The sequence below is a fragment of the Artemia sp. Qi Xiang Cuo genome, chromosome 1 (genome assembly GCF_049724085.1).
Source record: "Artemia sp. Qi Xiang Cuo chromosome 1, ASM4972408v1, whole genome shotgun sequence".
NCBI classification, from domain to species: Eukaryota; Metazoa; Arthropoda; class Branchiopoda; order Anostraca; family Artemiidae; genus Artemia; species Artemia sp. Qi Xiang Cuo.
In genome coordinates this window covers 80,141,474-80,167,304 of record NC_142794.1, presented here as the reverse complement: position 1 = coordinate 80,167,304, position 25,831 = coordinate 80,141,474, and the positions used below count along the sequence as shown (strand labels likewise).

The following is a 25,831-nucleotide window of genomic DNA, read 5'->3' as shown; positions in this document are numbered from 1 at the left end:
CCGAACACATTCAATCGAAATTTTGAGATGACCATTTTGTTCAGCGTAGTTGAAAGGTCCGGAAATTATGTCTTTGAGGATGACAAACCCCCCACAGCCCCCTGGGTAAAGTTTGTAAGTTAAGCCCTGGGAGCAACTAAGCTTTTTATAAAAAGCGTTGTCGTAGAAACCTCAAAAAGGGCCCACTCAATTGGGAATTTAGAGGGCTAGTGCCCTTACTAATGGTCAAAAGCGATCGCAGGGTGAATGCTCCCCCTCCACGCCCATCGTTTCCCCAAACACTTACGATCAACATTTCAATATAGCCATTTTGTTGAGCGTAGTTGAAGGGTCTGGAAATTATGTCTTTGAGTGTGACACCCCTTTCCACAGCCCTCAGGGCTAAGGTTGTAAGTTATGCCCTGGGGGCATTACGGTTTTTAATGAAAGGGTTGTTGTAAAAACTTTAAAAAGGGCTCATTCGATTGGAAATTGAGAGGGCTATTGTACTTTTTAAAAGTCGAAACTAATCGGAGGGACAGTCCCCCCACCCATGCCCATCATTTCCCCAAACATTTCTGATCAACATTTTGATATGGCCATTTTGTTCAACGTAGTTGAAAGGTCTGGTAAATTATGTCTTTGAGGATGACAACCCACAGCCCTCAGGACAAAGGTCGTAAGTAATGCCCTTGGGGCATATAAGTTTTTTTTTATAGAAATTTTTGTCGTAGAAGCTTCAAAAGGGGCTCGTTCGAGTGGAAATAGAGAGGACTAATGTCTTTTTTATTTGTCGAAAGTGATCAGAAGGCAAATGCCCCCCCCCCTCCCCACGCCCATCATTTCCCCGAACACTTCCAATCAAAATTTTGAAATAGCTGTTTTGTTCAATGTATTTGAAAGGTCTGGAAATTATATCTTTGAGGATAACAAATCCCCCCAGCACTGAGGGCAAGGGTTGTAAGTTATGCCCTGGGGACATAAGGTTTTTATTGAAAGCATAATCGTATAAACTTCAGAGGAGGCTCCTTGGATCGGTAATCATACGCTCTAGTGCTCTTTAAGAGTCAAAGTGATTGTAGGGCAGCTACCCCCCCCCATACACTTTGTATTGTAATAAAGAAATTTTGAGATAGCCATTCTATTCAAAATGGTTTAATTACCATGTAGCAAGGCTTTTGGGGTTTAAACAAACCCCAGAAATTAAGGGCAAGGGTTGTAAGTTATGCCCAGGAGGTATTTAGGGTTTTTATGGAAAGGGATGGTTGTTTAACTTGGAGGAGGCTCAGTCTTATCCCCTGAAAGACCATCTCAGGTACGAACAGAAACAGACAGACATAAAAAGAACAGAAATTAACTAAAAAAAAAATTCCACAAAATAAGTTTTTCAAAAAAAAAGTAAATAACTCCATTAAACCAAAAATGAACAAAAATAGAATAAAATAATATACCGCGCATACAACTACCACAAATCAGTATCAATAAATAAATGAAACCCAAAACAAACAGAAATTAAAATAAATAACAGTCAAACTCAAAACGAGTAGAAATTAATATGAGTAGGGTTCTAAACCCCTAGCTTTCTAAAAGCCAGAATATAATTTGTACTTTACTGAAAAAATTCTTTTAAATGTTTTCATTTTTATAACTTTAAGACATCAAAATTAATTAAGATTTTAGGGAATAAATATCAGCATATGTATAATAAACTGACAATGCACATTTTTTTCAGTAAATTCATTTGATTTCTTTTTCAGTGAAGTACAAATTTATAGACGAGGTTTGGTAGGCTAAACTCATCGATGTCAATTTAATAGAATCTTAATTTTGCTGAGAGTCAGTATTTATAGTTTTTTTTTTGGCTTCACAGTTTGTGCAACATATATCTGAAAAACTGATTCAGACAGACTCGTGATGTTTCCCCACATTTGGCGAGTTCTGAAAAATTAGTTTTCTACTTAAAACACAAACCGACGCAACAAAACAGAATTAGGAACATAAATCCTTAGGTAGCGTGCTGAAAATTAATTACGGATTACGGCGCTTCCTTTCCAACTTAAATATAAAGAAAAAAGCCTCACCCGTGGCACCCCGCAGCCAAAGAGCCTGGGGCAGCGATGCCCCGGTCTCCCCTTTCGAAAGACCCTGATGCTCTCAATAGCCTTATCTTGGCCATGAAATCAATAAGTTTACAATATAATCTTAATTTTCAATAAAATTCGAGTAAGCTCTGTTTGTCATGCATATGTTGCATAAACTGCGAAGTTCCAACTAAAGTTCCAACTTTGCTCTTAATTTCATAAAAACTTAATTTTCCAATTCAATTTTGTTCGTTTTCTGGATTTAAAATATACGAAGTAAACCTTGCAATAGGGTTTTGGTCCAGCTTTGGTAAAGAAACTAACGGTGTGGACATGAGTTTTTTTTTTCTTCTTCTTAATAGAGCAATAAATGTAGATTTTATTTAGCAGCTTTCTTAAACTTTTTCCTAAAGAAATTTACAATAATGTCACATAAAAAGTTCAAACGGTAAACTATCCTTGGCATCACTGAGGAGTTTAAAAAAAAAAAAATTAAAATCCTCTTACTATTATTGCAATTCTCTACTGCAATGATGTAAAGAATTTTGAGCACCTAATAAGAAAATATATTTTCATTATTTTTCTTTCTTGAACTTCAGCATTTTAGAAGAATTGATAATCAAAATTATATTACTATGAAAAATAAAAGGTTAAAATAAGAAATCAATCTAAATTCAGGGGGCAGTGCCCTTCTGCTTCCAAACGACAGACTTGTGGGTGGCATCACAGCGAATGACCTACTGCTGTACAGCATGCCGAAAGTTAAACTATAATTGCGAGAACTTCACACATTCCACATTCCAATGCTCCTACGATGTCCCAGTGTCCCGCTAGCGCTGGAGAAAAAAAAGTTAAATATATCAAGGTTTCTAGCTTTTACGGAATTCACAAAAATTCTGTTTCGGCATTTTTCCTTTACTGTTAGGATAAACGTGAATAGTATTTATTATCAATGCTGAAGATGTTTTGAATTTGAGTGAAAACATTTGTCTCTTAGCAGCTTGTTTTTCAAAATTCATTTTCTTAATAAAGGGGCTCAATTACTAAAGGGACTGGGAGGGGATTGAATCCAAGCCAAAGATTTCAAGCATTAGGTCAAGAAATTTTTCACCATAGAGATTTAAATAGTACAAGGCGTAAGAATTCCTATTTTGGTGCCACATGGCACCTTACGTAGGTGGTGTCTAGAAAAATATATGCGAAACATGTGCATGTAAGTATTGGCTTTCAAATGGACTCTTAGATAGCTTTCTATTTTTTATTTTGGTATCAACTAGAACTAAAGAAATAAAATGTAATAAAAAAAAAATAGACTGCAGCGTCTCAAGCTATTTTCTGAACTTTCCGAATAAACATTTTCGTGGTTAACTTTACGGTTAAGCTAAAGATAAATAATAATTATTACTCTAAATTATAGCTTAATTATTTTTGTTTTCCGTTTGGTATTTTTTTTTCAGAATGTAAATTTTTTTCTAAAATGTCATTTTTGGTGCCATATGACACTTTTTGATGACAATCTCAAGACAAATCTACGTAAAGCATGGTGATATGATTAAAAGCTCTGAATTGAGCCATTCGTCGTGTCATTCAATAAGATCCGAAAGAATCTAATTAAGAGGGAGCGCGCACAAAAGCCAAATTAGGCTAGTAGCTTATGAGAAATCCAAAAATACCCAAGACAATGAACAAGTCCCAATGGGGGCCCGGGGTATATCAAAATATTTCTATGGTTTCCCAAAGAATTTGATATAATTTTCTTCCGTCTCTGCTTTAAACGGAAAAAAATTATTAGCTTTTTGGCATCCTTACTTTCAATTAAAAAAAAAATTGAGGTATTATCATTTAAAAATGATAGCCCCCTATCCCTCCCCCTATAGGAAATTAAATACAATTTTTTTTATATATCATATTTTTGGGGTCATCTCATCAAGCAGTTCGTGGTAACAAACTGTAAGTAAGGAGCGACTCGGCTCAATAGGAACTGAAACTCTAAAAAACGGATACCGATTTTGATACCAATAGATACATCAAAATAATCGAATTTTTATGCTGATTTCAAATAAAACTCATTGAGTCTTAATGAAAATCACACCATCAGATTCAGCGTATCAGATAACACCTGTAGAGATTTAAAGCTCCTATATGCAAAAATGTGAATTTTGTAATTTTTTAAAGAAAGATCACGGATGGGTGTTTATTTATTTATTTTTTTTTTTTTCAGGGATGATCGTATCGACCTAGTGGTTCTAAAATATCGCGAGAGGGCTCGTTCGAACGGAAATTAAAAGTTATAGTGCCATTTTTAAGTGGCCAAAAAATTGGAGAGCAACTAGGCCCCCTCCCACGCTCATTTTTTTCCCAAAGTCACCGGATCAAAATTTTGAGATAGCCATTTTGTTCCAGCCACTTTTTGTAGGTGTGAAACACAGTTTATATAAATATCCAGTATGATCTTTCCCTATCTCACCCATTATAAAAACCCGGACCAAGGTGCGAGTGCTCCAGAGAACGTTTTTGCAGATAGAAACATAAGCGGAATCAGATTTTTCACGGGTAGACAAGTCAGACAGTGATCTAATCGGAAACAAGTGGAAGCCCGCTATTACGAATAATGCACTTTGTTGGAAACAATCGGAAACAGACTAACCCGCTAATGCAGAAAGAAGTGGGAGGAGCTTTTTGTTCGTACCGAGAATGAAGACCAGAAATGATCTGCGATAAACTTACTGGATAATTATATAAACTGTGGTGTGAAATGACCCACCACAGTCCCCGGGGGAAGGGCTGCAAATTTTGAACTTTGCCCGTTGTTTACATATACTATTTGTTATTGGGAAGTATATAGCCATTTTTGTTTGGGGGTGGAGAGGGGGTTGTGCTTGGGGTGGATATCTAAGGGGAGAATCTTCCTCTAGGAGGGAAATTCGTGATGAGTGAATATTGTAGGGGAAATGTTACACTGGGGAGTTTTGACAGAATTACTACACGAAATTCTTTTTAATTGTCTTACATTCTCTTTGCCAAATTTTTTTGTATGGAGATGTTCCGTGGGAATTATCAGGGGGCTTTTTTCCGTGTTTTGTTTTCTGGGAAATAATATCCACGGAAGGGGGCATTTTCGGAGTGATCGAGAAACCGATTAGAGATTAAAGTCTTTTCCCATAAAAAAATGCTAAGGAGAATTTTTCAGGGTGAATCGTCCACAAGCAATTTTACAGAGAGGGGTGGGTTCTCAGCGAGGACGGAACTATCTGGAAGGAATCTAACGGTGGGGGGGGGGTTCAGTTTATGTTGGATGAAATTTCCACGGAGGAGTTTTCCGTTTGGGGGAGGGGTATATTTCATAGAGGTTGAGCCAAACTTGCCGGCATTATTTGAAAAACGTACAGAAATTATGTCATATATGAAGGGTTGCCCCCTCTCAATAAATTTTAATGTCGCTCCTTACTTTCAGTTAAAGAAGTTGTTTTTTATTTAATTTCATAAAGACGATACTTTTGTCAATATATGAAAAGCCGTGTATATTGCAATTGTATGTGTCTGGTTTATACGCAAAGTAACACAAAAGACGAAAATTAACAAACAAGAGTGGTGAAGAATTATAGTTTACAAAGTAATATTTGGCAGGGATAGTCGCTAGTGATATATCACTAGGGGTGGTACTGTGATTTGGTGATTTTCGGGGAAATCCCCGAAAATTCAGGGATAGTGCAAGCCCTGCTTGATTTCTAATCAGGAAAATTGAAATACTTAACCACACGAAAAAAGAAAAACTCCGACTTTGCGGTCGACGCAATAAAGAATTGTCGAAAAATTAATTATGTCAGTCCAACGCCGGTGGTGGCGTGCGTGCGGCGCACCCGCGGCGTTCGCGATATTTTGGTGGCAGTCAACCACGCATTTCGTTGGCGGTGTTTGGTCGATGCGCTGGCTCGGCACCGGGGTCTAATTATAAGCAGCTCAAAGCCCTTACGTGGCAAGGACAGAGAGCCTGAGTCTACTTTCGAGTTTTTGTATGCTTTTTGCAATTGGACATGCTCTTGACATTGGCCCTCTGCCTATAATTACTTCATTTGGCTTAACTGTAAATTACAAAACTGTTCGTGTCTGAACTGAGCTTTATTCTTAACTTAACAAATTTACTACCTTAAAGGCTGGGCATACGTAGCTGATTTCTGGAACTGATTTCCAAATCAGCGCCGATTTTAAAAGAAATCGGCGTCGATTTGAGCTTGAAATTTTTTTTTTTAGTTTTCGGTGCCAATTTTCATCATGATCATCATAAAAAAATAGAGATACAAATAAAAAGCCAGCCAGAAATGTCTGTGGTGAAAGACCCCGCTACTGAGCTGAGAAATAAACTGAGAACTAAGTTGAGACCAATCATGTAACTATTAATAAGCTCCAGTTGACCATTTGTGTCTATGATTTTTTGTTTTGAAAATCTCGCGCAACAAATTTTTCTTTCAACAAATTTTGCTTAGCGCAATCGTTTGTCCACTGATGCTGAAATCGGTTCCCGAAATCAGCTACGTGTGCCTAGCCCTTTAACTTAACTCCAAAATAAGTTAGTCCCAGAGCTGTTTCTAGGGGAGGGGCAGCCGGGACAGTTGCCTCGAGCGTCGTACCCTAGGGCACCAACCTTAGGAACGGCTCTGATTAGTCCTATCCTACGTTCTACTTAGTAAGATAATCCTTCTTAAATCCAGTCTCCATTTGGCAGATTCCGCAAATCTGCAAATTTTATTTCAGTGGAGACTTCTTTTCCGGTTCCTTATTGGCAGTTTGCAGATACTGCAACCTTCGACGTTGTTTTTTTCTGCAAGATGGCAGAATGGCAGAATCTGCCAAACGGAGACTGGCTTTTAAGCAGTATGAAACAATTGCAACTCCGATTTGAATTTAAAAAAATAAAAACTAGCAACTTCGGATTTGTACTAATGTGTAGATTATGTAGCAGTAGATGTTTCGCTGTTATTTTTTTTTTTTTTTTTTTTTTTTTTACAGTATCAAGTCATAGATAATGGAGATATAAATGACGATGAGCTCTTGCGTTACCTATGGTCAAAGCTCCGAAAACGCAGCCTCGTGCAAATCTTTATAAAATTCCGCCATTTTCTTCAGTTCATTGTGGGATCGCGAAACGTGAGGGTACATTCGAAGGTAGTTTTTAACAATTTTGTATATTAAGTTTTAATTATTAGCCCTCCTTTTTTTTGCTTAATAACAAATTCTGAAGGACGCTGCTCTGACGAGTTGAGTATATTTTGTTTCAGTTTGGAATTATACCTCTTAGTCAATGAGCCTAGGGTAAAAAACCAGTATCCAATTGAGCAAAATTATGTAAAACTAAAACCCTCACATCTTGTTACCATAGAGGAATTGAGAAGGATTGGGTATATTAATGAATAGCTAAAAGTCTAAGCTATGCATCAATAGGGTTATTATTCAAATTATTTAAGATCAACCACTTGAAACTATTAGTTTATTGACTTACCTGCAGGGACCTCTTTTTGGAAATACCAATTATCCTATTTTGATGTATATATCCTTTTAGTGTTTCAGTTTTATTCATATATTAACAGAAAGCTGATTTTCTTCTGATTCTAGAAATGTAACTTTTATTGCTTGATATTTATTCTATACATCACAAATATTTAAATATAATTTTTCTTTTCAGATGGTTTTCAAAACCGAGGCCACATTTTTCAATTTACGCTGACATTTTTAGCCTAGTGAAAATTTGACCATGAAGGCAGGGTTCTTGTTATTTCACCTTGCTTCATGTTGTAACAAAAAGGAGTGGCCCAAAAACCCATTGCTATTTTTCCAGAATGCCAAAGAAAAGGGATCTTTCCCAAAAAGAGGTCTTTTACCCTAGTCTACCCATGAAGATTTTCTAAGGCCTAAATTAGGTTAATTTTGGAGCAGAAACTAGGTTGGAAAGAAAGTAGCCTAGGCTATTAGGGTAAATATATGCCAAATCATATTATCGAGTTAGGAATAAAGTGAATAAACCATTTGATGCTTTTTTATGCTGATTATATATATAGGCCTAATAATCATTTCTATCAGAAATGAATTTTAGCCAACCCCCCTATATATGCCAATTCAGGGTATATTTTTCTACATTAGGGGGGGGCAAATTTTGTTTGTGTTGTAAATGGGAGGTAAGTTTAAACTTTACCCCACCCCCTCTAATGTAGAAATATATACCCTGAATTGCTATTGATAGGGGGGGGCTAAAATTCAATAGAAATGATCATTATATTTGGGTAAATTTCTACCAAATCATATTATTGACTTATGCATAAAGTGAATATACCACTTTATGCCTTTTTTATGCTGATTACAAATATAATAATAATTTCTATTGGAAATGAATTTAAGCCCCCCCCCCCCCTATATAGGCCAATTCATGGTATATATTTCTACATTAGGGAAGGGGGCAAATTTTGTTTCTGATGTTAATGGGAGGTAACTCCCCCCCCCCCCGAATGTAGAAATATATACCCTGAATTGGCATATATAGGGGGGCTGAAATTCATTTCTGATAGAAATGATTATTATATTCATAATCAGCATAAGAAAAGGCATCAAATGGTGTATTCACTTTATTTTTAACTCAATAATATGATTTGGTAGAAATTTACCTATATTTGTAATCAACATAAAAAAGGCATCAAATGGTGTATTCACTTTATTCCTAACTCAATAATATGATTTGGTTTATATTTACCGCCTATTAGTTGCATTAACCTTAGTAACAACCCTTTTTATACTTATTTCTTGTCAAGTCACTTTATAAAGCCTTTCTACTAAAGTCTCTTGGGTTATTCATAATAGCCTAGAGGCTCTAGTCTCCATTGTTGCCTTTTAAGGCTCAAATGGCAGATAATGTGCATTATTCAGAAAGTCAAATCTGGTGAACAAATAACCTGGTACCATTTAAAGAGCTTCACCTGACAAAGCTGTAGTTAACATAGGACTTATGTAAATGAGGAGAATCAGATAGCCTTGAAAAATAGAGAAAAGAAAAATGTCTACTGGATCTCCTCATTTAGGCCTATTATTTTCACCAAATATAATAGTCAATAGCCTATTGTCAAATTTTTATCTCATTCCCCAAATGGTACCCCAGAGGCCAAGGTGTAATTTTTTTTCTTTTAAACAGCATTCACAAGCATGTCTAGCTGAAATCCCATGTCTAGCCAGAATTCAATGTCTAGGCAACAACTGTTCACAAGTAAAATTTGGTGCTTAGCTAAAACTGCAAATTCAGTTTTCAATTGTCCAATCAAGAGAGCTTATTTGGGCAAAACTTACAAAATTGTAATCCCTATTTTTATAATGAGATAAGCAGAGCAATTGCTTTAGTGTGCTTCACTGTTATGCCTGGTGGTTCATATTTGCCTAAAATGAAAAAACAATTAATGAGAAAACAAAAATTAAATTTCAGTTTGAAATGTAAACGATAATGATGAAAATAGTGGAACTTGACACATTCTGATTGGCTTAATAAAAAATCCTAGACATTGAATTCTAGAGTCTAGAACTCAATGTCTAGCCAAGCACCTTGTCTAGTGTGTCTAGCTAAAGTGGCGTTCACAAGCGTGTCTAGCTAGAATTGCATGTCTAGACATGTGTCTAGCCAGAATCAGATGTCTAGGCAATGACTGTTCACAAGTAAAATTTGGTGCTTAGCTAGACACACTAAACAAGGTGCTTGGCTAGACATTGAGTTCTAGACTCTAGAACTCAATGTCTAGGATTTTTGATTACAGCCAATCAGAATGTGTCAAGATCCACTATTTTCATCATTTTGTTTACATTTGTAAACTGAAATTTAATTTTTGTTTTCTCAATAATTGTTTTTTTTTTCATTTTAGGCAAATATGCAACACCAGACGTAATAATGAAGTACATTAAGGCAATTGTTTTGTTTATCTCATCCATTAGCTTGTGACAGTAAGAATAGGGATTATAATATTTGAAAATTTTGCCCACATAAGCTCTGTTGATTGGCTAGAAATGACAAATTGAAACTAAACTTGTAGTTTTAGCTAAGCACCAAATCTATCTTTGCAAGTGTAGGTGGTAAATTTTTTGTTATTTATATTATTGACTTCTGAATAAAGTAAACATACCACTTGATGCCTTTTTTTGTGCTCTTTCCAAATATAATAATCATTTTTGTTGGAAATGAATTTACCCCCACCCCTATATATACCAATTCAGGGTATATTTGCACATTAGGAGGGGAGTGGGGGGAAAGTTTAAACTTACCTCTCATTTACATAAGAAATACAGTTTACCCCCACCCCCCGATGTGCAAATATATGCTCTGAATTGGTATATATAGTGGTGGGGATAAATCAAAACTAGTTAAGTTATTGAAAAGTGGTAAAAAACATCATTAGTTTATAAATAAGTTGCTCAAGAGTAATATATTCCAAAGATGCTTAGGTCTATTTGCAAAAATTGAAACCTCATTTATTAGGCAACACAAATATAAACCATTTTCCTACTGTTTCAATGTAACTATTTTGAATGCCAATGACAAAATAGCACTAAATTTTATGATTTGAACTTTGCTGTCAACAATTCAGGGTATATATTTGCACATTTAGGGCAGAGGCGCCATTTCAGCCAAACCTTAGGGTGGGCAAGCAATCGACATGGGCCCCAAAGCAGGCTTGTATATAAAAAAAAATTGCCTCTAGCTTTATCCAAAAAAAAACTTCCTTCCATGGGAGTTACCATAAAAATTAAGGTAATTGTCTCAATTGCTTTGCCTTTCCTTCTTTTGCTCTTATGCCATAGGTTCGGAAAAGGCCAGATATCTGAAGAAAACGGAAACGGTATGTGTGATGTTAAAAAAACAGCCGTTTGGGAATCTTCCACTTTTCTGAACCTATAACTTGACGAAAGCCGAACCTCTGTAGAAACTCACGCTTTGACTAAAGTATATTCTGTAGCCGAATTATTCAGCTCGCTGCTTACAGTAAATACTTAGTCCAAGTAGGAGTCACGCTCTGGCTATGACAATGCAAAACTTTGCTCGATCAAGTATATTTACAAAATCAAAAAATACAACACAATTTTGAAACAGATCAGTGAACACTCAAGGCAACAAGGGGAACCGTGTGGTTTCATCTTCGCAAAGTCGTCAACAAGCTGGTCGAAATCCCAAGTTTTTAACTAAATCGTTCTCTGCAAAGATCAAAAGCAGGTGACTAAGACGATCGTCTCCTGTGGTCGAGCACAGATAGTTCTTCACTATTTCCAGCCCAGAAAACAAGCGTTCATTGCTGGCTGTCGTGAAAAAGGAAGTGTGGCAGCAATATGAACTTTGATAATTTCTGAATAGGCCACTGGAAGTGTCTCGATATTATCGATTACGTCCATGAAGTTCTTCGGCTTTGCCTCCTCCTCGAGCAAAAACCGCTTGGCCATACCAGCTTGGGCCTCAAGAAGAATCTGGTCAATGTCCATTTCAGAATAAAGTTCAGAGAATTGCTTGAGGAGCCCTGCATCCATGAACATGTTAGAGCTGGGGTCCAAAGCTTTCAGTTTACTGAGCACTGGAAGGTTATCTCGAAACCATGTATTGGATTCTGCAGTCAGACGATCTACAGTCTCCAGGTATTCTCTATTCAGTTCTTCCGCTAGATTTGGAGCTCTTGTCGGATTCAACAAAGTTTTTTCCTAAGGTCGAAGTTGTCATGAATTCTTTCAGGTGTTTAATAACTTATTGGGTTCTTTTAGGTCGTCCCTTCTGACCCTCAGAGGAGGATCCGGTCGCTGGCCCATTCACGTCAGGTAATTCAAGTTCAAGACCTTCAGCAAACTCTTTTGCCTTCTCCAAAAGCGATACAAATGAAGTGTCATACCGCATTTCAGTTATTTCCTTCCTTGTTGCTTGAATCAAGGTGCGGGACATAAGATATTACCAGATCAACTGCCTGAAGCTGCTCAGAAAGGGAGTTTGTCGTCCTCAGAATTGCTTCCATATAGAGCAACTGGAATATAACTGAAAGATTCCATTTTTCTCTGGAGCCCAGCCGCTTCTGCTCGAGCTTCACTATCAGCTTCCTTGCTGACTGCAGACAGTACATCCAGAACAAATTCATATCGGAGTGTTATCTTCGATACTGATCGATACCAGTGTGACTATCTTGTCCCAGGACTCCTTTCTAATTCCAGAACTGCCATTTGAGTAGCCTTTTGGGACTCAACAAAAAGCTGATGTCTGGTGTTGCTGTTGGAAATTAACGTGTACAGATTTTGGACTAACTTAACAGCCAACCCCCCCCCCTAATGTGCAAATATATGCCCGGAATTAGTATATATAGGGGTGGGGGTAAAATTCATTTCCGACAAAAATGATTATTATATTTGGAAAGAACATAAAAAAAGGCATCAAGTGGTATGTTTACTTTATTCGTAAGTCAATAATATGATTTGCGAAAAATTGACCTGTACATAAATATATATATATATATATATATATATATATATATATATTATATATATTTATATATATATATATATATATATATATATATATATATATATATATATATATATATATATATATGTTTTACTTTCATCCTAGCTAAATTACATAGCCCACTGCAAATTTACAATTAATCTTACCCCCCCCTCAATTAGGGGTGCCATTCGGGGGGGAGGGGCATTGCCTACCCTAATTTTTCTGGGGGGCCCAAGCTTCCTCCCAAAAAGGCCCTTTTTTTTCTTTTACAAAATATACAGGAACAAAATTACAATTAGCAATTAGTCAAAATTTTGAAACTGCTATATTTATATGTAGATTAACTTAGATAATAGTGAGATTAATAGTGCAACTGGGTCGTGCATAGGATTGCCAACTGGACATATTTTATGTCCAAAGGACATATTTCTATGTGCCTGGACATAATGACATAATAGGGCAAAAATGGACACATTTTAGACATTTGGGACATAAAGTGGACACATTTTCCAAAATTATTATGTAAAACAAATTACTTTCATAAAAAAAATGTCATTCATCACCAAATGAGTGCTAAGACTTATATCTACTATTTTTTAAGCTCTGTATTTATTTTCCGGGGTTGCTTGCTCTTCCCCGAAGCAAACTTTCTGAAAATGCCTTCAGAATTCTTTCACCTATAAATGGTATTATTGCCCTGATTTTTACTCGGCACGGTCAAGATATAGGAACAAGCTGTCGCCTTTTTCATATAAACTTACTTCCCGCTTCCGAACGTCAGACAAAAATCTCAATGAAAAGTTAACAAAATGCAACCTTTCGATTGTTGGTGTTCTGGAATCAAAACTACAGCCAAGTTGTCAAACACCCGGGGTAAATTCCTTCAGTTTGAAAATTTTCCTCACAGGATAGGAGCTGAGATAAACTTAAGTAAGTAAAAATATAATGTTAGGTGATATAGCTCAATTATATATATATATATATATATATATATATATATATATATATATATATATTATATATATATTATATATATTATATATATATATTATGTATATATATTATATATATATATTATATATATATTATATATATATATTTTATATACATTATATATATATATATAATTGAGCTATATCACCTAACATTAATGGCAGTATATCATTGTAAATTTGCAGTGGGCTATGTAATTTAGCTAGGATGAAAGTAAAATATCCTTTGATGCTTTTTTATGCTCTCATAATTAATAGAAAATACCTTCGGGGCCCCTTTAAGGACTCAAGATGCAATTAGCCCCAGAAGCAATTAGCCACAGAAGCAATTCTTGAATTATGAAACAGATTAAAAAAAGGCATTTTACACAAAATTTGAAAAACAGTGTTCTAATAGCCTATAACTTCAGATTCTAGTAAATATATATAGGTCTATTATATTCTGTAGGCCTAACTAACATTAGGAAAAGATAAACACTACTTTATTCCTCTATTTATTTTCTTCCCTTGATATTTTGGTCAATTCAAGTACAAATGCACCCCTCCCCCTTTCTCCTCATAGACCTACGACTATGCAGCACTTAGCCTATGTCTTAAGTATGCTCATTCCAAATTTGTTAGTCTTGTTTCAGTTTGGGATTATACATATAGAGGTAAATAGATAAATCTTCACATAATTTAGCTAGGTTTAAAGTAAATGCATCACTTCTGCCTTAATTGTGCTCATTAAAAATTTTTTTCTGGGGTATATTCTATTTTGAGCCCCTAATGAGGCTTCAAAAAGTAACTTAGTAGCCTACCTTGTATATAGTCTGAACAGTGAAGTAAAGTTAAAATATTAGTTTAAAGATGATTAAATTTAAAACTTAGCTCTTAAACAAGCCCTGAAACAACTGTGATGTCTTGGAGCCCTGTCAATGAACATAAAAAAGAAAGAAAACAATAAAAAAGAAAAGGAGGGTGTGTTAGTGCTACCCATGCACAAATGTGCTTTTCCTTGTTAAATTTGGAGGTTGTATGAATTTTATTTAGGGTTTTCAATAATGGGTTGCTCTTTGTTCTGCTGTGATATCATTTTGAGGAGTTTCAGGCTCTTTTTAAGAATTTCTCAAAATTTGTTTCCAAAATTACATTATACAATAAAGACTAATGAAAGTAATAATGACTATTCCCAAATCAGTCACAAATAGATTTTTTTTTTAGAACATGTTAATATATTGGTTAATATGGTCTGTTTTGAGCTGCTTTAATAGCTCAAAACCTTCAATGGATTTTGTACCAGAAGTGATTGTAGAATTTGGAAAGAACATGAAAAGCATCAAGCAATGGATTCATTTACATCCTAGCTAATTATGTGAAGATAGAGGTCTATATTTAGTAACATCTGTGGCTCTAGTTATGTATTTCTCTATTAAATCAATCCACTCATACATTGTAGCTCATATATTAAAGCTTTAATTCCCAGTAATTTATATTCAGGATTGAGGGCACAATTTACCAAAATATCATTTAAAATGATTGAATGATGAAAATATAAATAGTCAAAGGAAACATGCTAATCTGATAAAAATTCTGCATTTTATAAATCAAGAATTTCATGATTTTGTTTTAGTTTTTATGTACTCCTTTGGCTACCACAATCAAAATTGGGGGGGGGGCTCATTTGAAAATGAGGTGATTCCTGTATTTGGAAAGAGCATAAAAAAAGGAATCAAGTTGTGTATTCACCTTGTCTTAATCTCAACTGTTGAATTGTGTGTCTGCTCCTTCCTCGTTTAATCAATACTTTGATGAACTTAGGTAAAGTTTGGTGTTAAGGTTGTTTTTTTGTTATTTTTAAATAGGTCCAAAGCACAAATTAGGCCCTAAACAGTATTTTCATCTTGCAAATTATGTCAAGAGCTTTGTAAGGAAAATGTGCCCTGAAGAGGTTTTTTGAAGTTTTGACCTCTCCCCCCTTAATGGCCATATATATTTACTATTTATGGATGAAAACTTCAGAAATACATATACAGGCTCAATGAGTGTTTTGAAGCTATTACCTTTGCTCTATCTTTTTATAAGGTTTCTAAGGATATGAGAAATGGTGTTCTAAATTTGAAAGATGAACTTAGACCTGCATCTGAACTGTAGATCCCTTTCATGGTTTATTCTTCTGCTACAAGTTTTCCCAAGTGGAAAGTCATCCTAAAGGGTAGAAGTAGTAACTTGGAAAAACCTTCTGGGAACCTAATTTAGGATCAATGTAGACTTTGCATTGGAAGGTGCAATTTGAAAATGTGACAATTTTGTTGGTAAATTTTTAATCTAATGGTTTTTATGGTTGACTAGCCGTTGCTAAAAGAGATCCTCATTCACTTTCATTACTGTTCCTGGGTGTTATCTATTTCGAGGTTGGAATTTTAAGACATGTTTGTTGTAATCTTGATTTCATCTATAGATGCTCTCTTGCTTACTTATGTCTAGCATTTAAGTATTAGTATATAGCATGTCTTATTTATCAGATTATTTGTTTACAGATAAAAATAAGTAAACTTCGAAAAAAATTAACTTTAGCTCGGAATTGAAGAATTTGGGTTGAAAAGGTATTCAAATCTTAGTCCTTTTTCTAAAGAAACATTCTGTTAATTGTTAGGAATTGGCTATTCAAAGATCACTTAATAATTGATTTTGTTTCTGTGCGTTGATTGCGTAGTGACTCAAATGGGCCTGCTTTTGGTAAGAGGTTTAAACCTGTTATTTTTGCCTGAGGTTCCTAAAGTGTAGAATGTCCATTCTACAATCTTCATAGTAGTGATACTGTTGGTGCTGATACTGAGGCGTTTGCGCATTTATTTTTAAAGTTAGCACAGTTTGGGGGGGGGGGGAATCGTTAATTTGACGAATCTTTATTATAAATATGAAGCTTATGGTGTATTTTCTCTTATGATGGCGCAACTTTAAACAAAACATGGTAATACTGGTCCATGGTAGTCATTCCTGTTGAAAAAACTAAACCAAGACTTCAGTTGAAAAAAACTTGATTTTTTCTTTGTTTGTTATACACTAGCCAACAACAAAATAGCTTGGAATTTGTTTGAAAAGCCTATATCAACTCTAGTTTGTTCTAAAGTAGATTGTTTCTTGTTAAATATGTAAATCGTATGTCAGGTGTTTAATTAGCAGATATATCAACTCATGTTCCAGTTTCTATCATTTCTAATTACAAGAAAAATAGCCTCAAATCTACTCTGATTCGTCAATCTTAAAAAAACGTACATAGTTTTTTTCATTGAATAGTGTAGCTTAACCATATTGCACTGAATTTTTATGTAAAGAAAATTATGGAACTATTTTAAAAGAATGAAAGTTGTTTTTTTTTTAAATGCTTTTTTAAACTATTGTTCTTCACATTGTCTTTTTGGAAAATATTTGCCCTATCTTGTCTCACAATTATTTTTTGTTTGTGTTGCTAACTATTTAAAATTAATCAGGTGGTTTTATAGCAACTTGTACAGCTTGGATAAGATCTGAATAAACAACAGAAAAACAAAAGTCAGCCCTTACTTTCCGAGAAATCTGAAAAAAACATTTTGCTTCTCCCGTCTTGTGGAGGAGATAGAAATATATAGGTTTAATGAAACTTGTATCATTAGGAAGTGTGAATTCCGTTTTTTTTTATTTTGATTAAACAAGGCTGAGTTTTATTGTCAAGTTTCAGGAAATGGTAGTTCTAAAAGTATTCTAAGTACATGCTTGGAAGACATTAAAAACAAGCTCAAAGAAAGTATTATCTGATCAATTTGACAGTTTTGGAAGTTACCTGTTGTGTTATCTACCTTCATTGAAACAACCAGGGGACGTATTTTTTATGCTGTAAGTTCATTGAATAGACAGGGCTTTGCTTAACAATCTGTAAGAGATAGTTTTTCTTTATTTTAAAGTGGCCTCTTGTTAGCTTTTAGAATCGTTGACACATTTCAGGCTATATCAATTTTTACCAAAATCACTTGGGAGTTCCTCGTTATGGTATTTGTCCCTCGGACAGTCAGCTGGTGCTGGATCTCACGAAATGATTTTTGAGGTTCGAGTGACCTAAATATAACTGGCTAGTTTTCTTGTAGATAATCATGTCAAGACTATACGTTGGCAATCTGATAGACAGTGTCCGTCGTGAAGATCTGGAAGATGAATTTAGCAAATATGGGACTTTGAAGAATGTATGGGTTGCCCAGAATCCCCCTGGTTTTGCCTTTGTTGAATATGAAGATGAAGCCAATGCAAACGATGCTGTCTCAAACATGAATGACGCAGAATATTTTGGATCAAGGATCAAGGTTGAGGTATCTGCTCCTAGACGTGGTGGAAGAGGAGGCCGTGGTGGTGGCCGTGGCTTTGGGTATGTTCAAATCAGTTATCTTTTGGATTGTTGCCATTATTCTAATGTTATTAAAGTTAAACTTTGTTCTTTGAAAGTTAAACCTATGTATGTTTTAGCCCTCATATCAAATAGCTGTTCATCAATGAATTCTTTTGGTTTTAAAACTGAATAAATAACTATTTGTGTAATTTGTATTTATTTTATTTAATTTCACCTATTTTATAAATTCACCAATTCAGGTGAAATTTAATTCCTTTTAAATTGCAGAATGCTTTTATCTTGCAGGAATTTTGTAAGGGTTATTTATTAAGGGGAGTCAATACCTTAAAGATCGCCCTGTCTAGTATAAACTGTAATTTTTATGACCATTTGATTTAGAATTGATTGGGCAGTCTGGCCATAACGACAGGGAACTAAAAGTCAGCACCACCCACTTCGTAAATCTTTGAAAAACCATTTAACTTTCCCCGTATTTATGGGAGATGGAGATATTCTAGATCTAATCCTGTCCAGTATAAACTTTTTCTTCCTGCTTTACTCACTTGAAAATCAGCTTAAAAGAAGTATCATTTGAATAGTTTGACAGCTTTGGAAATTATCTGTTGTGCCACCTATCTTGATTGAAAATCTTGATGAGACAGGATGCTTATTATTTATGCTGTATGTGCCTTGAAAACATAGCACTTAGCTTCACAATTAGTAAGAGATTGGATGTTTTATTATTTGAAACTAGCCTATTTTTAGGTTTTTCGAACTATTGATACACATTAAAGATCCCAAAGCAATTTTTATCAAAATTGCTTTGGGAGTTTCCTCTGGTGCTGGGAAAATTTACAAAATGGTTGTTAATTTCACGAAGCAAAGTATAGGTTTAGGCCTAGCCACTGATAGAATTATTTCATTTGCCAATTGTGTATTCTATCCACTGTTATCAGAGCTATTTTAACGCTTTATCCATTTATTGAAAGATTTTCTTCGTTTTTCTCTTATTTTTTAATTTTTTTTTTTTTTTTTTTTTATTATTTCATTTTATTTTTTTGCTATATGGGGACATGAATTTTCTGTTACGTGCCTCTGAAATGCCATCTTCCAAGGTAAATTTGAAATTAAAAAATAACTGATTTTGAGTATTTGCAAATGAAGGTGACCTTAAAAATCAACCCTATGGGTTATCCAAATAACTCCTTCACTGTCAGTTTATTTTATCTGCAAGGGAATTTAGTTGCATCAGTTGGTTCACAGTGCATATAAGGAAGAGAACGTTGGGAAAAAGATTTGCCAAATCTGCTATGGGGACATAGCTTCCCCTGCTAAATAACAGTCCGGTTGCCTTTCTTATCATCCTTGTAGTGGCTTTTAACAGGTATGCTATGTATGGTCTGCTGATATGGCCTCCCCTGCTAAATACCTGTCTTGTTTGTGCCTCTGCTCCAAGACCCCGAAAAACACGCTTTTGAAGCTAGACACAGCTCTCCTGTCTTTGTCATGCCCAAAAGAAAGATCGAAGTTCAGAATTGCAGTCTTAAGAGCCATATGGTCTGGCATGCATTCTACTTGGATTCCTCAGAAGTATATTAACTGCGCATCCTTAAGGGGAATGATCCTGTTATTTAATGGACATGAGAATGAAATCAGTCTAATAAACAAACTTTTTGAGGCCCGGGGTCCATTCCCCTCACAAAAAATATGATATTTTGCCCTTGACCACTGTGTGTGTGTGTGTAACTGCACTGCTTAAACGTTGACCGTTCCTAAAGCATGAAGAGTGTTTGGTTATAATAAACCATTGATCGTATTGGTAAGCGCAAAATGCTTTTGACTTATTTTTATGAGTTTTATTTTTGTCTAGTGGAGGTCGTGGTGGATACGACAGAGAAGGTGGTGGTCGAGGATTCAGCCGTGGTAGTCGTGGCAGTTATGGCGGTGGTGGTCGTGACAGTTACGGCAGCCGTGATGATGACTACCGCTCATCCCGTCCACGAGGAGGTTATAGTAGTGGTGGTGGAAGGTATGTTTTTTTTATCCAGACTTTAAAGTATCATAAATTTCAAACCCAATATTAGAAAACTGAAAAAGAGTTACAAACTACTAAATGCTCATTTCGTACGTCATTAATGTTTCCAAGGGTAATGGAAAGCCTCATTTGATAGTTTTAAGAAAACTGTTGATAAGAGACACTGCAAGACTGACATATTGGTGTCTTTGTATGCCTCAGTGTCATTCTACTTTCTAGTAATTAATCCTAAACTTCTAATACAAGGTTATCTCTTCGGAAATCAAACGGGAATGGATTCTTAAGAATATTTTTCAAATTTTATGTACTTTTGGTAAAAAAGAGTGAAGCGTTGGTACAAAAATACGTGACAAACTAGATTTAGATTCATCCTTAAGCAGAATCGATACTATTTCAACCTGGTAATAATGAAACTAGTCTTCTTTTCATAGCATTTTACAAGCAATTGTTATGTCCTTCAAAAGGGGTATTGAAGTGCTCCAAATATTTCATTTTGAAAGAACAATGGCTACCTCTGGATGCAGAGCACCTCGGGTTCAATTCTTTATGTAGGTGGGATGCGAGTTATATTTGATATATTGGGAAGGTTAAATGCTGTGTATTACCTGATAAGAAAAGTCATATCAGGTACCGTATAATTGGTGAGACAACCTGCAGAAATTTTTCAAAATTAAGCTTGGTCAATTGATGACTTATTGGGCTAATTTGTTTTTCTGACGTACAGAAATGCACCCAGAAGTTCGGTTTGGAGGGAATAGAACCCAACACTTTCTTCTTCTCCCTTGGGAGGGGAGTTTCTATTTTCTTGTACTCTTTTTTACAAGTATCTAAGACAGAAGAATTGTCATAAAGTATGATACACAGATATGCACTCAGCTGTGCTAGGAACTTTGCAGCTGCTGACCACGTATTACATCAAAGATCATAGACAAGTACGATAATAAAGTTTATTTTGAATAGCGAAATTGATCTGCCCCCCCCCCCCCCTATCATGGCCTACCTGGATTTACTAAAGTTTCTGTTTTAGACTTATGGGGTACTCGGTCGGTGAAAATTTTAGCTCATAACATTTCTGAATTTAAAAGTTAGATTTACAAGCTCTTATGAAAATAGTCGTAGTCTGGAATCAATCCTCAGAACCAAAGTTGAAACGTTTCTGGTTTTTTTTTCTCTATGTTTTTACTCAGTTATGCTATGGTATATTTCATGTATTTAATATGTATTATATTGTATGAATTATTAAATGCGGCGCTTTACGTTTCAAATCATCTTTTGTAGACTCTTCAACTAAGTCCGATTAAATGGTAATCATGGAAACTTTTCGGAAAACTAAATAAATCGAATACTTTCGTCATGTTAAAATTTGTCCCTTAATTTCTATTTAGATTTCAATTTTGTTGCTATCAGTAACCCTCAATAGCTGCAAGATTATACAGAGCTAAAAATTTGATGAATTTTATGAGTCTAAATATGAGTTTTTTGTTTCTTGAACCTACCCAACTTGTTGCTACAAAAAATTACAAGTACCAATAAGCTTTACGTTTTGCTTTGTTAGTTGCCTAAACCATTGGTTCTAAAAAATAATGGTTAGCCCACTCGCATCAATTTGGGGTTCCTTCTATTTCAAGGGTTATTGTCTATCGCCATGCAATGAACGTACTTTTTCATGGTGGTAACCTAATTACACTCCTCATTCTTCATCTTTGTTGCGTTATTGAACTTAAGCTGAGATCTTGAGTAACTTGTGGACAAGCTTCGGTGAGCCCTCCACTTACATTAATCAATAGTTGTAAATTTTGGAATGCAAATTTAACAATGTGTAGCATCTGACAAACAATAAATTTTCAATAAGGAAAGACTATGTAAAGGTCTACTATTTAAGTCGTATTTGGTCTGGCGAATTCTTAATTAAATATCTGTAACCAGTGCAGAGGAAAGGGAGTTATTCACGTGGGTGGTTGCACTTCAATATATTTAAACAATCCATTGGTTTAAAAGTGCGGGAACCAATGATATGGTGCAATCCTTTAAATTACATTTTTTTTTCTACTTTCAACTTGCTCTAAGATATGTTTAAAGGATGTTAATTTTTATTACTGCTTTTCCATTATATACTCTGCTTTATATCGCTAACCCAACGCTCATTTCTTCACTACAGCCGCTATGGCGACTCATCAAGTTACGGTGGATCTTCTTACGGCAGTGGCGGCGGTGGCCGATCCTATGGTGGATACTAAGAACTTGATAGTATCTACAATATACTCTTCTTCTTCTACAATGTGCAAAATTATCGCTGAGATGTGTTTCTTTTACACTCGACCAATTTGGAATCGAAAAGCTTCGTATACGTTCAGCGTCTTCAGTGTTCTTCGATACGGACCCATTCGTTTCGCATTCGTCGTTTTGTAACTGTATTTGATAATAATATACAAATGAATATAACTTCTACATCTTTGCCATATATTCGACGTTTTAGATAATTTTTTTGTTCGTGTATATTGGGTCAAGCCTCTTCTGGCATCTTTGCCATATATTCGACGTTTTAGATCATTTTTTTTGTTCCTGTATATTGGGTCAAGTCCCTTCTAGTAAAAAGAGAAGCAACATTTGTATGCCATTGTGTGAGCTCGGTGTTGTTGTTAAATACTAAAATTGATATAATGATAATCTTCTATAATGATAAATAATTTTCAAGTAAGCTATGTCTTCTTTTTAACTTCAATTGATTTAAATACCAAGTCTAAATTGTACGTTTAAACAAGAACAATCTCAGACAATCAACAAGATGAGGGGCTAAAAAGAAAATGCTAGTCCTAAGAGACGGATGGAATCCATGCATAATTATTCCTTTTTGCTAGAAACTGTAGTAATCTGATATAGTGGGTTGAAGTCAAGTATCCCTGATTTATGACAGTGCCTTTTAGCTACCTTCATGAAATTCCAAGATTTCCCCTTCTGTTGCTTTGGGATATGGGAGGTGATGGGGCTACAAAATTTTAAGCTGATCTGTAATTACTGCTCGTCCTTGTTGGTTGGTTGCTTAGTTTATATCTAGGAGAAAGGATGGTTAAAGGAAGGCACTAAATGTAAGTTGGTAAGAAGGCGATCAGGTAGTCATGAGCTACTGACGGTAGTTTTGAAGCATTTGGCATGAAGGAAAAGGAGTTTCATAGCAGAATGTTATAAAGGAACTTCCGAAGAAAAGTAGCCAAAGTAAGTTATCAACTATTCTTAATATAGACTTTTCTTTATACGTTGTAATTTAGTGGTATTGAAAAGAAGTCCCAGAGCACATTTAAATACTGAATGCAAAAGGTCAAGCCTGTCATTTGAGTTATTTTGTTTAGCTAAAATAGTTCGGCTTTGTATGAGCAGATTTTACCTTGCTTTGAAATAATAACATGATACCTAAATAGCAAGTTACGAATCTGGGTCGTTCTGTATTTGACTCTGATAGTGGCCCTGCCAGGATCATTTTATATGTGAATAGAAGGTACCTTCGCAAGGGGTATGAATAAAAAGCAGAAATAGGAATTGCTGTATTTAAAAAGTTCCAGTTATCCTACCATTTTTTATCAGGGGCTAAATCTGTTCTCCAATTCATGGAAGCAGTACTTAATTTATTAGCGGGGCTAATTTAACTGAATGTTCACTGAAGTGAAAATTTGGTAAGCTGAGCACCCGATTGTTGGTGTTGTAATTTTCCAAATATAATAGAAATAGGTGTTCAAAATAAATCAGTAAAATGCTTGGTCGATTATTTCTAAAGGATAGATACATAATGATCGGGATGCCAAATGAACGTACTTGCTCAAGCCTACTGAATGTGTATCATATTATAGTGAGAAATGGTGTCTTGTTGGGACAAGGTGCTGGGCCTGTGTAGTGTAATGAATGTATCTAGTCTCGGCAACTTCGGCTGTAGTGATTTACAAGGCGTCAACTTAATCAAATGAACCGAAATTGCTGTATTGAGTGGCATACTTTGCGTGTTTTTTGTTTCTTAAAGTTACTTGGAAACGCATCTTCTGGGTTTAAGCTGTTTATTTGCTAAGTGGAAGGTCTCAAATCCCTCATGTTTATAAAAACAAGTCTGCAACCAAACAATCTGGCTTTTTGCTTTTATGTAAAATACGTTTGACGCCTTTCGAATTATTTTTAAGGGTTTAATAAAGACTTAAGTTGAATCTGACCGGCAAAAGACAAAATAGTCTGCAATTTTAAATTTTGGAGCCAGTATTTACTTGTAATATTCGTAAGATCATATAAAAATGGTTTTAGCCTCTTTTTCCTTCAAAATTAAGCATTTTAAGCCAGTTAATTCCATTCACATTGAGATATAGCTATAGCTGAGATTCAGTCTGTTTCCTAAAGCCGGTATTAGCTAATTGTAATGATAGGGCTTTAGTGTGTACATGGCATTTATCCAAGCCATTTGTTTTGGTAAATTTGAGGATGGGAATTCTACGAGTCTTAAGGTCTGTGTTTCATGTGCAAACTTCGGGTATGTTATTATATATATATATATATATATATATATATATATATATATATATATATATATATATATATATATAATTTCTGTTTTGTGTACGATTTTAATTTTTCATCATGGAGATGCCAATTTTCCCGTAAGTCGGTAAATTAGAAACAGTTCTATCCATATACCGAATTTTATTTCTGAAATTACTGAGCACTTTTAATATAAAAAGAATCCTATTTTTAAGGAAGTTTTGATTATTCCCTAAAAAAAAAATTCGATTATGACTCAGTGAATGAGTAGATCTTGACGGTCAATAGTCTAGCACGGTGTTTTGAGCGCCCTGTGTGGTATCAAGTTTACTGTTTGCTTGCTTGAACGTACGACTTGTCCAAAACATCTTTGTGTCTGTTTTATCCTTTGATTGAGGTTAATCAGTGATACAAACACACTCAATAACAGTTCTGTAATAAACTGCAAACGCCCTTTCATCAACAAATCACTTAAATGTTGACAAGAAACGCTGTAGAGTGCTTGGATTTGGAGCGTGCAATTTGTGATAATAAAAATCGAGGCTGTACGGTAAAAAGAAAAGAAGAAGAAAAGTTGAAATATTTGAATGCAAATAAAAAAAGCCATTATAATTTCTTGTGAATGGCATAATAGTAGATCTCTTTTTGGAGGTGCGGAAGAACCCATTTTTCTAGTTATTAACTGAGTGGTCTGGTGGCCACAAAGAACTGTAGTTACATGGAATGGCACGTTTGCGGGAATTTGTGTCAAATACGAGAATAAGTTCAAAACAAACGAAACCAAACACTGCCTATTGACCCGTACTCCCCGCCGCTTCTTAATAAAATTAATTAAAAAAACTTTCCACAAAATAAGTTTTTCAAAGAAAAGTAAAGAACTCCATTAAACGAAAAATGAACAAAAATAAAATCAAATAATCTACCAAGCATGAAACTACCACAAATCAGCATTGATAAATAAGTGAAACCCCAAACGAACAGAAATTAACCTAAGTTGCGCGCAAAACCCCTGTGCCTTCTCAAGGCCAGAATAAAATTTGCACTTGACTGAAAAAAATTAATGTTTTCATTTTTATTACTTCAATAAATCAAATAATTTTAACATTTTGATTACTAAATATCAGTATATTTTTATTAATCTGACAATGTAAATTCATTTGTATTTTTTCAGTACAGTGCAAATTATGTTCTGACCTTGGGACGGCATAGTGGTTTTGCGCCAAACTTATGTTAATTTCTGGTTTTTTTAAGTTTGACTTGTTTAGTTATTGTAATTTCTGTTCGTTTTGGGTTTCATTTATTTATCAATGCTGATTTATGGTAGTTTCACGCTTGGTAGATTATTTGACTTTATTTTTGCTCATTTTTTGTTTAATGGAGTTCTTCACTTTTCTTTGA

General features: G+C 34.9%; 1 protein-coding gene across 1 annotated transcript; it reads left to right on the top strand.

The window, feature by feature from the left end:
• Nucleotides 1-7,071: 7,071 nt before the first annotated feature.
• LOC148956782 (uncharacterized) lies at nt 7,072-22,363 on the top strand. The gene is made up of 4 exons (XM_089087265.1): nt 7,072-7,223; nt 17,651-17,925; nt 19,757-19,915; nt 22,080-22,363. Exons 2-4 carry the CDS (start codon nt 17,657-17,659, stop codon nt 22,156-22,158), a joined length of 507 nt encoding a protein of 168 aa, XP_088943391.1. The 5' UTR covers nt 7,072-7,223; nt 17,651-17,656; the 3' UTR covers nt 22,159-22,363.
• Nucleotides 22,364-25,831: the final 3,468 nt, after the last annotated feature.

Excerpts from the sequence above, each read along its gene's own strand:
- LOC148956782 (XM_089087265.1), top strand. The coding sequence starts at position 17,657 with ATGTCAAGACTATACGTTGGCAATCTGATAGACAGTGTCCGTCGTGAA. Across the intron at positions 17,926-19,756 it reads GGTGGTGGCCGTGGCTTTGG|TGGAGGTCGTGGTGGATACG; the intron begins GTATGTTCAAAT and ends ATTTTTGTCTAG. Across the intron at positions 19,916-22,079 it reads TATAGTAGTGGTGGTGGAAG|CCGCTATGGCGACTCATCAA; the intron begins GTATGTTTTTTT and ends TCTTCACTACAG.